Here is a 16,635-nt window from a genome sequence, read left to right on the forward strand (position 1 = left end):
ATCCCCCATCACTGGAAGCCCTCTAGCCCCCAGCTTTGTGAGCTTAAACTTGCCCAGCACATTCCCACCTCAGCGCCTCGGCACTGACTGTTCTGTCTGGCAGAGCTTCAGATGCCATCTCCTCATCATGCGGGTTTCAGTTTAGATGTCCTTCCTCAGAGAATGCTTCCTGCCAGTCCAGCTACCATGATACAATGACCCCCACCCCAGGTACTCTCTCACATCACCCTGTCCTATTTTTCTTTTCTTTTTTGAGACACAGTCTTGCTCTGTTACCCAGACTAGAGTGCAGTAGTGTGATCATGGCTCACCGCAGCCTTGACCTCCTCAGCTCAAGTGATTCTCCCACCTGAGCCTCCCAAGTAGCTAGGACTACAGGCAGATGCCACCACATCCAGTTAATTTTTTTGTAGAGATGGGGTTGTGCTATGTTGCCCAGTCTGGTCTCAAACTCCTGGGCTCAAGCAATCCTCCTACCTCACCCTCCCAAAGTGTGAGCCACCACGCCCAGCCTTCTTTTTTTTTTTTTTTTGAAACAGTCTTCCTTTGTGGCCCAGGCTGGAGTGTAGTGGTGCAATCTCGGCTCACTGCAACCTCAGCCTCCCAGGTTCAAATAATTCTCCTGCTTCAGCCTCCCAAGTAGCTGGGACTACAGGCAGTCGCCACCACGCCTGGCTAATTTTTGTATTTTTAGTAGAGATGGGGTTTCACCATATAAACCAGGCTGGTCTTGAACTCCTGACCTTGTGATTCACCTGCCTCAGCCTCCCAAAGTGCTGAGATTACAGGCATGAGCCACCACACCTGGCCTTTTTTCTTTTTTCTTTTTTTTTTTTTTGAGATGGAGTTTCGCTCTTGTTGCCCAGGCTGGAGCGCAGTGGCATGATCTCGGCTCACTGCAACCTCCACTTTCTAGGTTCAAGTGATTCTCCCGCCTCAGCCTCCTGAGTAGCTGGGATTACAGCAGGTGCACGCCACCATGCCTGGCTCTTTTTTTTTTTTTTTTTGAGACAGAGTCTTGCTCTGTCGTGCCCAGTCTGGCCTCCTGGGTTCTCATGCCTCAGCCTCCTGAGCAGCTGGGGTTACAGGCACCTGCTGCCAACGCCTGGCTAATTTTTTTTTTTTTTTTGAGATGGAGTTTCGCTCTTTCGCCCAGGCTGGAGTGCAGTGGTGTGATTTCGGCTCGCTGCAACCTCTGCCTTCCGGTTTCAAGTGATTCTCCTGCCTCAGCCTCCCAAGTAGCTGGGATTACAGGCGCCTGCCACCACGCCTGGCTAATTTTTGTATTTTTAGTAGAGATGGGGTTTCGCCATGTTGGCTAGGCTGGTCTCGAACTCCTGACCTTGTGATCTGCCCGCCTCAGCCTCCCAAAGTGCTGGGATTACAGGCGTGAGCCACTGTGCCTGGCCCTAATTTTTGTAATTTTAGTAGAGATGGGGTTTCCCCATGTTGGCTAGGCTGGTCTTGAACTCCTGACCTAATGTGATCTGCCTACCTTGGCTTCCCAAAGTGCTGGGATTACAGGTGTGAGCCACGGTGCCTGGCCGTTTTTTTTTTTTTTAAAGACAGGACCTTGCTCTGTCACTCAGGCTGGAGTGAAGTGGTACAATCATAGTTCCATAGTAGCCTTGAATTCTTAGGCTCGAGTGCCTCCCGACTTGGCCTCCCAAGTCGCTGGGACTACAGGCACAGACACATGCCACCACGCCCGGCTAATTTTTTTTTTTTTTTTGAGACGGAGTCTCACGCTGTTGCCCAGGCTGGAGTGCAGTGGCGCGATCTCGGCTCACTGCAAGCTCTGCCTCCCGGGTTCCCGCCATTCTCCTGCCTCAGCCTCCTGAGTAGCTGGGACTACAGGCGCCCGCCACTGCGCCCGGCTAATTTTTTTTTGTATTTTTAGTAGAGACGGGGTTTCACTGTGGTCTCGATCTCCTGACCTTGTGATCCGCCCGCCTCGGCCTCCCAAAGTGCTGGGATTACAGGCTTGAGCCACCGCGCCCGGCCTATTTTTTTTTTTTTTTTTTTTTTGAAGACAGAGTCTCACTCTATCCCCCAGGCTAGAGTACAGTGGCGTGAACTTGGCTTACTGCAACCTCTGCCTCCCACGTTCAAGCGATTCTCATGCCTTAGCCTCCTGAGTAGCTGGGCTTACAGGCACCTGCCACCACGCCTAGTTAATTTTTGTAATTTTAGTAGAGACAGGGTTTTGCCATGTTGGGACAGGCTGGTCTTGAACTCCTGGTCTCAAGTGATTCGCCCACCTTGGCCTCTCAAAGTGCTGGGATTACAGGAGTGAGCCACCGTGCCTGGCCAATGCCTGGCTAATTCTTTAATTTTTGTAGAGATGAGTCTCACTATGTTGCCGAGGCTGGTCTTGAACTCCTGGCCTCAAGCGGTTCTCTCATCTCAGCTTTTCCAAGTATTGGGATTATAGGCATGAATCACTGTGCCTGTCCCCTAACACTCATTTCTCTCTCTTTTTTAGAGACAGGGTCTCGCTCTGTTGCCCAGGTTGGAGTGTAGCGGCATGATCATGGGTCTCTACAGCCTTTATCTCATAGGCTCAAGCGATCCTCCCACCTCAGCCTCCAAGTAGCTGGGTCCACAGGTGCATGTCACCACACCTGGCTAATTTTTAAATTTTTTTGTAGAGATGGAGTTTCACCATGTTGCCTGGCCTGTCTTGACCTCCTGGGCTCAAGAGAACCTCCCATCTTGGCCTCCCATAGCTGAGATTATAGGTATGAACCACAGTGATCAGCCTCATCTCTTTCTAATTTTTTTTTTTAAACTGTACTATTACACTGGTCTTTAAGTAAACAATAAAAAAAAATTAATTTTTTTCACAGGCTTATTTTCTGTCTCCCCAGTCAGAATATGAGCTCCAGGAGAACAGGGATTTGGCTATTTGCCTCTCTTATTCCTGGCTGTGTATTCAGAGGCTAGAACAGTACTGGCCCAGGCAGCTCCTATTGTCTGTCCATGGAAAGAACTCAGGGGATCCTTCTTCCGGGGTCTCCTAGACTTGCTCACTCATCCCAACCACTCTCCACACTGCAGCCAGAGCCATCTTTCCCTGAACCATCCCCCCTGCTTAAAACGCTTCCTCTCTGACTCCCAGAAGCCCTCAAGGTCCAACAGGATCTGGCTGCCAGTGCCTGTCTGTCACCTGCCCCCATCACACACCACTCCAGCCACGTAGACCTTCTTCCTGGCCCCGCCTCAGTGATTTGGTGTTTTGTGGTTCTTCTGTCTAGAACCGTTCTCCCCCAGCCCCTCCTCTTCTGGCTCTTTCTCATCATTTGGGCCTCCTCTGAGAAGAACTTTCTATGAACCACTCCCAAAGCCACCCATCCAGTCCCATTCATACCTTCCCCATTTTAGGCTGGGTTGGTGGCTCACGCCTGTAACCCCAGTACTTTGGGAGGCCGAGGCAGAAGAATTGCTTGAGCCCAGGAATTCAAGACTAGTCTGGGAACAGAGTGAGACCTTGTCTCTACTAAAACAAAACAAAACAAAACAAAAAATTAGCTGGGCATGGTGGCACATGGCTGTAGTCCCAGCTACTCTGGAGGCTGAGACAGGAGGATCACTTGAACTCGGCAGGTTGAGGTTACAGTGAGCTATGATCATGCCACTGCACTCCAGCCTGGGTGACAGTTTCTGAGACCCTTTCTCAAAACACAACAAAATAGAACAAAACAAAATACACCTCCCCGATTTCACTGTCATCAGGATGCTCGCCACCATCTGGAATTCCTTACTGATTCCCTAGTTACTCCTGCATGACTGTCTCTCCAACAAGAATGTCAACTCCATGAGGGCAAGACCAGCTCCATCTCTCTCCATGGCATCCCCCACACTGAGAACAGTTCCTGGCACTTCCTAGGCACCAACTTAGAACTGGTGAATGAATGGATGAATACGCCACTCTCATCTTGGCAGGAGGAGGCCCCAGGCAGGCCAAGTTCAAGCCAGTGCCTGCGCAAGTCATGCTGGGAATGCAGGGCTGTCCCCAGGAAAGCTGGGCCCCAGGACCTGCGGACACCTGTGGAAGTGAGAGCACTCCAGTCCCAGGTCTAGGGGGGAGCACTCACCTGTCCCCATGTAGACAGCGAGGGCTATGACCATGGCAGCTGTCACCACTCCACCCCAGGTCTTCACTTCCGGCCGCTGCATGCTGTTGAAGACGGGCACACTGCTGACGTGGCACTGTCCAGGCGAAGGGCACGGTCATGGTGGGGAAATGACCTCACCCCCAGTTTCCAGAGGAAGGTACCTTGGGAACAAAGACCCCAGGGACAAGGGGCAAGTCCTGAGGCCCCTGCTCTGTCCTTCCCCCCAGGATTTCCTCCATCCTGCCTGGGTTCCTCCTCCTTCCTGGGTTCCAACCTGGGGTGGGGTGACCTAAGAGGACAGCAGGGACCTTGCAACTGGCACTGGCACCTGAAATCCGAAGCAGATGGTGGGCATGGCATTGAACACAGCCATCCAGGAAGCCGGCCTGTGAACAAACACACAAGGTGCTGCCACCTGGGAACTCCTCGGAGCCACCAACCCACCCCACACCCTCACTTTTCATTCAGCCTACCATGGTCTCCAGCAACTGGCATTCTATAGGTTCCACCCACAGAATTCTGGGAACAGGGAAAAGAGGCATCCCTCTGTCCCAGGCCCCGCTGGGAGGGGGCCTGGAGGCTCCAAAAAGCCCCCTAGGACCAAAATCCAGAATTCCTGGCTCCTGGACTGGGGATTTTGCTTCACTGGTTTGTTTCTCTCAAAAAAAGGAAATTTTTTTTTTTTTTGAGACGGAGTCTCGCTCTGTCGCTCAGGCTGGAGTGCAGTGGTGCCATCTCAGCCCACTGCAATTTCTGCCTCCTGGGTTCGAGCCATTCCCCTGCCTCAGCCTCCTGAGTAGCTGGGACTACAGGCGCCCGCCACCACGCCCGGCTAATATTTTGTATTTTTTAAGTAGAGACGTAGTTTCACCATGTTAGGCAGGATGGTCTCTATCTCCTGACCTCATGATCCACCTGCCTCGGCCTCCCGAAGTGCTGGGATTACAGGCGTGAGCCACTGCGCCTGGCCCTGGTTTTTTTTTTTTTTTTTTTTTTTAATAATAAATTCACCCTCAAAGATATAGAAATTACAGATAAGCACATGCTGGAAACATGGGCAATTCCACCCTGGGATTCCACCCTCAGGTTCCTCCACAACCCAAGGCCTAGCCTCATACTGGTTCATCTGTTGGATGTGGGTGGCAAAGTGCCTCCTGTCTCTGATTCTTGCTCTTCCCTCTAGTAACATGAGATCAGGGGCTCTTTCCTCCTTCCTACAATGACCAAGTCAGCCCTGATGAGCTCATGAGCCTTGAGAAGAGCACCTGTGTGGCCTTCTGGTTCCTGACCCAGCACCTGCTGGGGCCCAAGTGGTGGCTTCTTCCCCATGTCTCCTAGGGCCCTCACCCTCACCTGGTCAGGATGTCCCCTGGGGTCATCTCTTTATCTGGCCAGATGTACTTGATGATAACGATGGCTGTGACGTACCAGGTACCCACGACGCTCAGGAAGCTGCCGGGAAGGAGAGACTAAGTGTCCTCATCCCCAGCTGCCTCTTATCTGATTCCACCCCTAGGGACATCCACCTTCAGCTCTAGTGACCACAAGTGTCCACTGAATGAACCAGGAACTATGCCAAGCAAAGACTCAGTAAATGCCTGAGAAGTAGTTTCAGAGAAACCTGCCACAGCTAGGAGGGAGCTGGACAGCCAAGAGGGGACCCGATCATCATCTCTGGTCATTGGGAAGTGCTGGTTCAGCTCCATGGCTCAGAGACAATGCAGAGAGCAGGGCTCCAAAGCACACCTGGGACTTGAATCAGAGCAGCCCAGCCTGGGCAGGGGTTGTGGGCAGCCCATCCTCTGAGCCTGGCCTTTGAGAACTACGAGATGCCAGAGGTAAGAGGGTTGAGAGTACAAACACTTTTGTGTCAACATTTATGGGAGCCTGGGAGAGAGTGGAGCATGGCCCCTGCACTTACAGACGGGGAAGCCTAGAATCCCACAGCCTTTCAGATGCTGAGACAGGAAACCAGTTTCCTTCCTTCATGCCAAGCTGCAGGTAAGATGCTGCCAGGCTGACAATCTCAAAGACCCAAATCCCTTCCTCCCAGGGAAAGCCAGGAGGCCGCCCTCACCATCCAGATACCACCTGTTCTTTCTTTGACAAGGACACTTAGAACTGAATCTCTCACGGATGCAAAAGGACACTTAGAACTGAATCTCTCACGGATGCATCCTTTCTGTGATGGAGACAGAAAAGGAGGGTCTTATCTGAAACCCTGCAAGCCCCGGTCTGCCCTGCTTTGCCTACTCTTGCTCCCCAAGGTAAGGTGGCATGGAGGAGCAGGGTTCCCCAGGAGCCCTTGGGTCTACAGCTGCCCAGGATCACAGCTTCTGTCTGACCGGGGCTGGGGCCTCCATACCTGGCATATTTCTGGAAGCCGATCTCCCTGGGAATGGAGAGGGGCAGGATGAAGAGGAAGGCAGTGAGGCTGATGGTGAACTTGCGGTCTGTGTACCAAGGGCCGCTGGCCCCCTCCGGCTCTTTTGCCATCACAGCTATAACTACACAGGGAGGAAGGAGGGAATGTCAAGCCAGGCCATCACGGGGTGTGGCCCTCCTGCTCCGCTGGGTCCCAGGACCTCCCTCTGCCTGGAGGGAGGATTCCCAGATGAATGCTGGGCCCAGGTAAGTCCTGGAGAGGTGTTCAGCACCTTTTCCCTCCCCCGCAGGGCTGATAAGAAGAGATGGGGTAGGGACTGAGGGGGAAGCTCACTCTTGTCCTGCTGGTCACCAATGATGATTAGGAAGGCGATGCAGGTGCCAAAGGTGTAGACAGCGATGGCCACCTCACACAGCACACCTGTCAGCTTGCCACACACAGCCCACACCACCTCCTGGTAGGTCCTCTCATTGCTGGCCTGGGAGCAGTAGGCCAGGATGACAAGGCCGCTGATGATGAAAACCAGCATACCCTGCAGGCAGAGGCAGAACAAGAGCTTGTGGGACAGGCCTGGCAGCAGAGGGCGCCCTGGGCTCGCCTCGCATTTACTGGGCCAGTGCCCAAAGCAAGCTTGCCAAATCCCAAGGGCAATTTTAAGAGACTGCTAGACGATGCTGAGTTGAGATTTTCTTTAAAAACCAAAAGTTTTGTGAAAAATTGCAAACATACAAAAGTAAAGAGAATAGGCCGGACGCGATGACTCGTGCCTGTAATCCCAGCACTTTGGGAGGCTGAGGCAGGAGGATCACTTGAAGTCAGGAGTTTGAGACCAGCCTGGCCAACATGGTGAAACCCTGTCTCTACTAAAAATACAAAAATTAGCTGGGCATGGTGGTGGGTGCCTGTAATGCCAGCGACTTGGGAGGCTGAGGCAGGAGAATCACTTGAAATTGGAAGGCGGAGGCTACAGTAAGCTGAGATCAGGCCACTGCACTCCAGTCTGGGTGAAAAAGCAAGACACCATCTCAAAAAAAAAAAAAAAAAAAAAAAAAAAAAAAAAAAGGTAAAGAGAATAGTTAAAAAGAACTGGCATGTATCCATCACTCAGCTTCAAAAATGATCAATGCATGGCCAACCTGTTTCATCATTCCCTTTCCCTCCCACTCTGCATTTATTGTGAAGCCAATATAAGCTATCATATCATTTCATCCATAAATATTTCAGTGTGCAGTTCTAAAAGATAAGGGCCCTGTTTGTAAACATACCACAAAATCAATGTTTTGCCTAAAAAATTAGAGATGTAATTGATGTTCAAATTTCTCTGATTGTTGGAAGGCTTTTGAAGCCTCATTTGGGTCAGAAGAAAGAATACTAGAATAGATTAGTCATGTCTGCCACATGTGAGGGAGAGGAGAGCAGTGCTGTATCACTTACTGGCCATTCCTGACTCAAAGCCTCCCTTTTGAGGCAAAGTGCCCACCTGAACTGCACCTCTGCCCTCCCGGCCAGTGCACTCACCATCTGCAGTGCGATGCCTGCTGCCACGCCCCCCGCAGTGCTGAAGGCTGCTGGGAAGTTGAGTAGTCCTGCGCCCAGGCACGCGTTGACGACGATGAAGACAGCCCCAAGTGTGGAAGTGGTGCCTCTGTCTGGACCCCCAGGAGAGGCTTCCCACTCACTCTTGGGGGCTGTGTCCACACAGGGACTCTGAAGCAGCCGGGCCCGCTCCCCGGCATCTGTGCTCAAGCCCCACTCACTGTAGTCACTGTTGATGCTGGCCTGGGCCATGGCCCCAAAAGCCTTCTTCCTGCAAGGTCTGTGGGTTCTGCCTTACAACCACATGCCCCAGGCAGCTGAGCAACACCCACCTGTTTGGGGCTGTTAGCCTAGGACTCTTCTCAACCTAGATGGGACAAAGGCAAGCACTACTGTTATCCTAAGATGGGGGAACTGGGGAACAAAAAGGTGAAATAACTTGCCCAAGATCACATGGGTAGGATCCAAACCCAGGTATGCCTCTGTGCACTGGGTGCCAGAGTATGGGGAGACAGACACAGAAACAGATCAGGTGTAAATCATGCTTGTTTCAGGCATACAGACTTATTGGGCCAGTTAGATGTCAACATAAAGTGGGTACTAACACATCAGCACTAGAGAGAGGCCCCATGTCGGGCAGGTGTGTCATGGATATACTTTATCTCATTCAATCCTTAGGACAGTCTTGTGGTCAAAAGGTTTGGAGAGATCCCATCACTGACCCAGGGTCATATATTAGCAAGTTGCACAGCAGGATTTGGATCCGGATCTGCCTGGCTTCCCAGCCTGTTTTCACACCACAGGGTCCCAAAAGGACCCCTCGCCAAGAACTGAAATTCAACATATTACAGTCCAGCATGCCTCCCGGTGGCCCAGAGTCTAAATTCTGTGACTTTCGAGGACCTTTGAAATTCAGGCCAATTCTCAACTCCTCTCATGTGACAAGCCCCCATGCCTGTCATGTTTGCATCTTCAGGAAAACAATGATTCATCCCATGCTTGGAATGCTCCCAACTCCTTTGCCAGCCACCCTTTTAGGTCCTATTTCTTCCCCATTTCCTGGGTCACTCACTGAGCTCTTCTTGGTGCCATATAGGGGCCCAGCACCACTCAAGTTGGTTTCTTCTCAGTACTCTCTCATGTGCTAGCATCTCACTGGCCATTAGGCTTGCTCTTCTGGGCTAGATTACAATGATCGGTGCTCAACATGCAGTGCTGTTTGTTACTATAAACCACTATTGCTGCAGCTATGGAATGCTTTCTCATTCAATCCTCAATGCAGCCCTAAAAGGTAGACATGACAGTCACCATTTTACCAAAGAGGAAGCTGAATCCCAGAAGGGACAACCACTCTCCCCTGAGTCATACAGTGGTCAGTGGTGGAGCTGGGATTCAAACCCAGGCCTGTCTGAGCACAGGGCATCCATCCGTTTGTATCTGCCCCACTCCTGAGTCCAAGACAGTACTTTGGGTGTGGCGGAACTTAAATAACAGGCTTATCACTCGAATGATTCTCTTTGCTCTCTGGCTAAACATTGTTGAGATGCAGTTTTTTTTTTCTTCCAAGAATCTTCTGAGGCTCTGAGGAGCCCAGCCCTGAAAAAAGACCTTCAGTGTTCTCAAGGGTCAGCTCATAGCCTGAGACTCACAGAGAAATGATGGTCCTAAAGAATCAAGTCCACCCCCAGATCAAGAGCAGCCCTGGACAGGGCTGTGATCTGGGTCTCTGAGTAGGCTCTGCCTTCAGAATGCTGACTCCTCCGCTGCCTATCTGTGTGACCCTGGGCAAGTCACCTCGCCCCTCTAAGCCTTTATATCATATGTTCCTGTGGGGCGTGTGTTAATATCAGTAAGGGTTTAACACTCAATAAATGGTCACTGCTGTTGTTATTTCTGCAGATGCCCTTTCCCATGTTGCCCACTACCCACCATGCCTGAGACTCTCCAGCCCTAAGCAAGCTAAGAGTAGAACACCGATCAAAACCAGAGCCTGGGCCGGGTGCGGTGGCTCACGTCTGGAATCCCAGAACTTTGGGAGGCCAAGGTGGGCAGATCACCTGAGGTCAGGAGTTTGAGACCAGCCTGGCCAACATGGTGAAACTCCATCTCTGCTAAAAATACAAAAATTAGCCAGGTGCGGTGGTTCGCCCCTATAGTCCCAGCTACACAGGAGGCTGAGGCAGGAGAATGGCCTGAAATCGGGAGATGGAGGTTGTAGTGGGCCCAGATCATGCCACTGCACTCCAGGCTGGGCGACAGAGTAAGACTCTGTCTCAAAACAAACAAACAAACAAACAAACAACAACAAAAAACCCCAAACCAGAGCCTGGTGCTATTGGCCAGGTAACAATGGGCACAGAGGCCCTGGGATAGCTAATGGGAGAAAGAGCAGGAAGAAGCCCAGATTACAAGGGCAGGGACTAAGGGGGCAGGGAGGAGCCAGGGCAGTCTTCCCCAGAGGCTACTATTAGCTGGTTACCACCCAGGCTGGCAAAATCTGCCAAAGACCCCTCTGAGAGTCTCCTCATTCCTGAGTCCCGATTTCAGGGTACTCATACAAAACTCCGTTTCAGTCCCTACTCCCTCTCCGGTTTAGTCTTTATTTATTTAGAGACAGGGTCTCAATCTGTTGCTCAGGCTGGAGTGCAGTGGCACAATCAGAGCTCACTGCAGCCTCAATCTCCCAGGCTCAAGCAATCCTCCCACCTCAACTTCCTGAGTACCAGGGACTACAGGTGTGTGCCACCACAGCCAGCTAACTTTTTAATTTTTTTTTTTTGAGATGGAGTCTTGCTCTCGTTGCCCAGGCTGGAGTGCAATGACACGATCTCAGCTGACTGCAACCCCTACCTCCCGGGTTCAAGAGATTTTCCTGCCTCAGCCTCCTGAGTAGCTGGGATTACAGGTGCCTGCCACCATGCCTGGCTAATTTTTGTATTTTTAGTAGAGATGGGGTTTTGCCATGTTGGCCAGGCTGGTCTCGAACTCCTGACCTTGTGATCCCCCTGCCTCGGCCTCCCAAAGTGCTAGGATTACAGGAGTGAGCCACCGTGCCTGGCCAACCTTTTACATTTTTTGTTCCTGTGGGGAACAAAATTGGCCCTTCAAAATTCAGGCCAATTCTCAACTCTTCTCCCATGTGACTTCTCCCATGTGACAAGCCCCCCATGCCGGTCGTGTTTAAATTTTCTGTAGACATGAGGAGGTCTCACTATGTTGCCCAGGCTGGTCTTGAACTCCTGTGCTCAAGCAATCCTGCTGCCTTGGCCTCCCAAAGTGCTGGGATTATAGGCTTGAGCCACAGCCCCTGGCCTGGTTTAGTCTTTACAGCCCAGAGGGAAGAAAAGGGAACTGAGCAGATTCAGCCATAATGACTGCCCTAACCATTGGACCTTCCTCTCTGATGCCTTCAGCCCACTGGGGGTTTAAAATGGTTAACAAAACCACTTGGGCTACTTCCCATCGCTCCTCCTGATGATGGACAAACAAAGCTGGGGACCATCCACTCTTGAGAGGGAAAGGGGGAAAATTCATGTGCTCTCAACCATCTGTCATCAAGCATGGAACCATGGCACCAGAGGAAACATCCCTCTGCTGGCTCTAAACCCAGAAAGATCTGTCAGATGTCACAGGGCTTCTTCCTCTTACACATCCTGTCACCCAGCCAGCAACTCAGCAAAATCAAAGCAGTGAGCAGTGAAGGCAGAGTCTTGGGACTCCCAGGCTTCCCGTGCAGTTAGAGAAGGAACCCTGCAAAGTGAGTGCTGCCAGAGCTGTGACCACCTCCTCCCCGCTGCTCATGTCAGACACAGAGGTCTACAGAGTGACTCGTCCAAGGTCACAAGGCTTGGTGCAGCTTCCTGACTCTCCAACCAAAATGTTTCCCTTTGGCAGCCCTGCCCAAGTCCTGCACCATCTGCCAGCCTCTCCTGCCACCCACATGAGAGCACAGGCTGGGGTCCTCATGGAACTCAGAAGCTGGGGGTCTCATCTCTTGCGGATTCTCTGCCTTGGTTCAAGATCTCTGGGCACCCCCAATGCTCACTGGCAAATTACTCAGTCCACCTTTGCACCTTACCTGCTTTCTCCCTGATGGGCTGTGCCAGAGGGGGTTTGCTCCTTCTCTCCAAAGGTCTGGGATCTGGTTCTCCTCACTTCCCTTTCTGGCCCCAATTTCTTCTTTCTCAAGACCTTGCCTACAATTTGCTGTCAGCAGAGAGAAGAGTTTGGGCTACTTCTGCGCTGGCTTTAGCAGAGCTGGAGGAGACTGAGCGGCTCTCACTCTTACCCATGGACTGGAGCCTCAGGTCAGACAGGAAAACAGGCCCAGGAGGGAGAGGTTAGACTAAGGTCACAGTGGGCAGGTGGCGGAGCCAGAACAGAAGCCTGATGCCCACATGCTCAGGCCAGAGATGTAGGCCCCTCAGATCCCAACTGGAGTGTGCTCCCAGTCCAGCCTGGGGTTGGAGCCCTGAAATAGAAAGGGTGGGCTGCTTTGTGAGGTGAGCCAGGGCGCACCCGGGCCAGGAGGCCGGGGCGGGGCGATTCCCAGGCCTGGAGTGAGGCGGGTGGGCTACTGTGGGGTAAACTGGGGAGGAGCTCCGGGACTCGATTCCGGCCTAGGACTGGGTGGAGACCCGCTGGCTGGGCTAAGGCGCGGCAGAGCCGGCCAACCGAGGGACGGGCGTGGGGCGAAGACGCCGGGATCCGGACCTCTGCAGGGAAAGGGCCTGAGCACTGCCGCGGTGGCGGGGGCTGAGGGGCTCCAGAGACCTCGGGGATCTAACACTTCCACCCTCCAGAGCCTGTCTCCGGCCACTTACCTTTGGGGATTCTTTCCCGAGCCGGCTGCGGAGACACGTGAGCATGGATCACATGACGCCCGCTTGGGCGGCCGCGGGACACGCTGGGAGTTGTAGTTTCCGCAAGTGTGACTCTTGGACCACACCAGCTCCCTGAATCCTCAGCCCAACAGCATTGCCCTGAGCCAGCCTCGCGTCCAGCCAGCTCGTGTTTATCCTCTTACTGTTCGTGTTGGCCTCTTGACCAAATCAAGCACTGCTCCTTCTTCCAAGGAAGAGCGTTAGGAGGTCTGGCGTCTTTGCCAGTCCCGGGGCGGTGGGCCAAAGCTATTTGGCCTCATTATCCTCCCGGTCTCTGTCCGCAAGGACACGGCCAGAGCACTGGAGTGTTTTTTAACCAGTAATGTGGGGGACCTTGAGCCATGGTCTTTCCCGCAAGAGAGTGGGCTGGGGGCATGACTATGACCCCAGGATTTAGGTCCTAGAACAGTTTTTGAGGGTTTGTGGGTGCTCAATAAATACTTGTTGAATGAAGAAACGGGCATCCAGTCCCGGTTCTGTTCTTGGTTGTGTGTCACTCATAAGTTGTCATGTAATCTCCAGCATCCCAATAGCCTCATTTCTGTTTTGTGGATATGCTCTCCACTGCACCTACCTCTTCATGCATCAGAGGTCCAACCGATGAGGACACGCTGGGAATCCTTAGAAACCCAAGTCATATCTTATTTTTTATTTTTTATTTTTTTGAGACAGAGTCTTACTCTGTCTCCCAGGCTGGAGTGCAGCGGCACAATCTCTGCTCACTGTAACCTCCACCTCCTGGGTTCAAGTGATTCTCCTGCCTCAGCCTCCCGAGTAGCTGGGACTTACTGGTGCGCACCACGACACCCAGCTAATTTTTGTATTTTTAGTAGAGATGGGGTTTCGCCATGTTGGCCAGGTTGGTCTCGAACTCCTGACCTCGAGTGATCCACTCGTCTCGGCCTCCCAAAGTGCTGGGATAACAGGCATGAGCCACCGCGCCTGGCCTCCAAAAAATTTATATAAATTGAATCATACTGGTTGGGTGTGGTGGCTCACACCTGTAATCCCAGCACTTTGGGAGGCCAAGGCAGGATGATCACTTGATATCAGGAGTTCGAGACCAGCCTCAAACTGTGTTGAGGCTGTGAGAATCGCTTGAACCCAGGAGGTGGAGACTGCAGTGAGCCAAGATCATGCCACTGCACTCCAACCTGGGCGACAGAGTGAAACTCTGTCTCGGAAAAAAAAAAAATTAAAAAAATAAAAAAGTTTTGTTGACATATTCGTATGCCATAAAATCCACCCTTTAAATGCGTCCAATAAGGTGCATTTCTTCAGAATTGTGCAATGATGACCACTATCTAATTTCAGAATATTGTGATCACCGTCCTCTACTAAAACTGAAATCCTGAACCCGTTAGCAGTCACTCCCCATCTCCCCCTCCACCAAGTCCCTGGCAACTCTGAATCTACTTTTTGCTTCTGTGGGTTTACCTATTCTTGACCTTTCCTATAAATTGAGTCACGCAATATGTGACCTGTTCTGTCTGCTTCTTTCACTGAGCATCGTGTTTTCAGGGCTCATCCTAGTTGGAACATGAATCAGTATTTCATTCACTTTTATTGCTGAATAATGTTCTGTTGTGTGGCTACACCACATGTAGTGTGGCAGGTCCCCCATCAGGTTACTTGGGAGTGTATGTCCATTGCTTGAATACTGAACGCTGGGTGGTGAGCCAAGGCCATGGTGCCCAGCCTAGGAGCAGATATTCCTGAGGACTCAAACATCCTGGACACGATCTGAGAACCTACCAAGGAAAACAGTCCCACTGCATACACTCAGTAGGCAAAGAGCTAGAAAATTAGCTTAAAAACAGCTTAGAGATGGGAGGTGGCGCGGATCTGTAGCACTGTCCTGCTGCTGTCCAGGAGTGTCCCATATGTAAGTCCTCAAACTCATCTACTCGCCAAGCTGGACTTGCCTGAGTCATTCTCTGGTCTCTCGACTGCCTCCAAGTTTGGGGGGAAGCTTTTCATACAATTCAGTGTTTTTCTCATTACACCACATTTTGTTTATCTGTTCAGTAGTTTACATTTGTGTTATATTTTCTTTTTAGCTACTGTGAATAATGGTGCTGTGAACATTCATGTACAGGTTGTTTTTTTTTTTTTGAGATAGAGTTTCGCTCTTTTTGCCCAGGGTGGAGTGCAATGGCATGATCTTGGCTCACTGCAACCTCCGCCTCCTGGGTTCAAGCGATTCTCCTGCCTCAGCCTCCCGAGTAGGTAGGATTACAGGCGCCTACCACCATGCCCGACTAATTTTGTATTTTAAGTAGAAACGGGGTTTCACCACATTGGCCAGGCTGGTCTCGAGCTCCTGACTTCGGGTGATCCGCCCACCTTGGCCACCCTCATGGACTAGTTTTTGTGTGGACATATGTTTTCATTTCTCTCGGGTATACATGTAGAAGTGGAATTGATAGATCAGATGGTAACTCTATGTTTAACCTTTTAAAAATTATTTTATTGGCAGGGCGTGGTGGCTCACACCTGTAATCCCAGCACTTTGGGAGGCTGAGGTGGGTGGATCATGATGTTAAGAGATCGAGACCATCCTGGCTAACATGGTGAAACCCCGTCTCTACTAAAAATACAAAAACATTAGCCGGGTGTGGTGGCATGCGCCTGTAGTCCCCGCTACTCGGGAGGCTGAGGCAGGAGAATTGCTTGAACCGGGGAGGTGGAGGCTGCAGTAAGCCGAGATTGCACCACTGCACTCTAGCCGAGTAGCTGGGACTGCAGATGTGTGCCACCATGTCCAGCTAATTTTTAAATTTTTTGCAAAGACAGGGTCTTGCTGTGTTGTCCAGGCTAGTCTTGAATTCCTGGGCTCAGGCAATCCTTCCACCTCAGCCTCCCAAAGTGCTAGGATTACAGGTGTGAGCCACTGGGCCAGTCCTACAACAGTTTTGTATATTGATCTTATACCCTACAATTCTGCTGAACTTATTTACTAGCTCTAATAGTTTTATTAGTGGAATCTTCAACATAAGATTATAAATCTGGGGAGGCCGAGACGGGCGGATCACCAGGTCAGGAGATCGAGACCATCCTGGCTAACACGGTGAAACCCCGTCTCTACTAAAAAATACAAAAAACTAGCCGGGCGAAGTGGCAGGCGCCTGTAGTCCCAGCTACTCGGGAGGCTGAGGCAGGAGAATGGCTAAAACCGGGAGGCGGAGCTTGCAGTGAGCTGAGATCCGGCCACTGCACTCCAGCCTGGGTGACAGAGCGAGACTCCGTCTCAAAAAAAAAAAAAAAAAAATTATAAATCTGTAAATAGAGATAATTTTTATCTTCCTTTCTACTCTGGATTCCTTTTATTTTCTAGCCTTGACTGTACTAGAACCTCCAGTACAATGTTGAATGAAATGATGAGAGTGGACATCCTTGTTTTGTTCCTTGTTTCAGAAGACAATCATTCAGCGATTCATTATTAAGTATGATGTTGCCTGTGGATTATTTGTAGATGCCTTTTATCAGGGTAGGAATTTCCTGCTTATTCCTAGTGTGTTGAGTGTTTTTATCACAAATGGGTGTTGGATCTTGTCAAATGGTGTTTTTTTTTCTCTGCTTCTATTGAGATAATTATGTAATGTTTCTACTTTATTTTATTGATACGGTATGTACGTTGATTTTCCTATGTTGAATCAATTTTGCATTCCTGGGATTAATACTTCTTGGTGGTGGTGTAGTCTATGTGAAG

The 16,635-nt window shown here is 51.0% G+C and overlaps 1 protein-coding gene across 2 annotated transcripts; it reads right to left on the minus strand.

The window, feature by feature from the left end:
* Window positions 1-2,015: 2,015 nt before the first annotated feature.
* Window positions 2,016-16,123, minus strand: SLC38A7 (solute carrier family 38 member 7). Of its 2 annotated transcripts, XM_050774861.1 has the most exons (7): window positions 12,119-16,123; window positions 8,023-8,407; window positions 6,838-7,036; window positions 6,484-6,625; window positions 5,472-5,570; window positions 4,447-4,504; window positions 2,016-4,212 (listed from the first exon to the last, which is right to left on the minus strand). In XM_050774861.1, exons 2-7 carry the CDS (start codon window positions 8,290-8,292, stop codon window positions 3,991-3,993), a joined length of 990 nt encoding a protein of 329 aa, XP_050630818.1. In that variant the 5' UTR covers window positions 8,293-8,407; window positions 12,119-16,123; the 3' UTR covers window positions 2,016-3,990. The 2 variants fall into 2 exon arrangements, with proteins under 2 accessions (XP_050630818.1, XP_050630819.1); XM_050774862.1 differs by lacking the exon at window positions 5,472-5,570.
* Between the last annotated feature and the right edge of the window lie 512 nt (window positions 16,124-16,635).

Source organism: Macaca thibetana, chromosome 20 (assembly GCF_024542745.1).
Source record: "Macaca thibetana thibetana isolate TM-01 chromosome 20, ASM2454274v1, whole genome shotgun sequence".
In the NCBI taxonomy this organism is placed as follows: Eukaryota; Metazoa; Chordata; class Mammalia; order Primates; family Cercopithecidae; genus Macaca; species Macaca thibetana.

Excerpts from the sequence above, each read along its gene's own strand:
- SLC38A7 (XM_050774861.1), bottom strand. The coding sequence starts at position 8,292 with ATGGCCCAGGCCAGCATCAACAGTGACTACAGTGAGTGGGGCTTGAGC. Across the intron at positions 5,571-6,483 it reads GGCTTCCAGAAATATGCCAG|CTTCCTGAGCGTCGTGGGTA; the intron begins GTATGGAGGCCC and ends CCTTCCCGGCAG. Across the intron at positions 4,505-5,471 it reads CCAGGGGACATCCTGACCAG|GCCGGCTTCCTGGATGGCTG; the intron begins GTGAGGGTGAGG and ends GTTTGTTCACAG.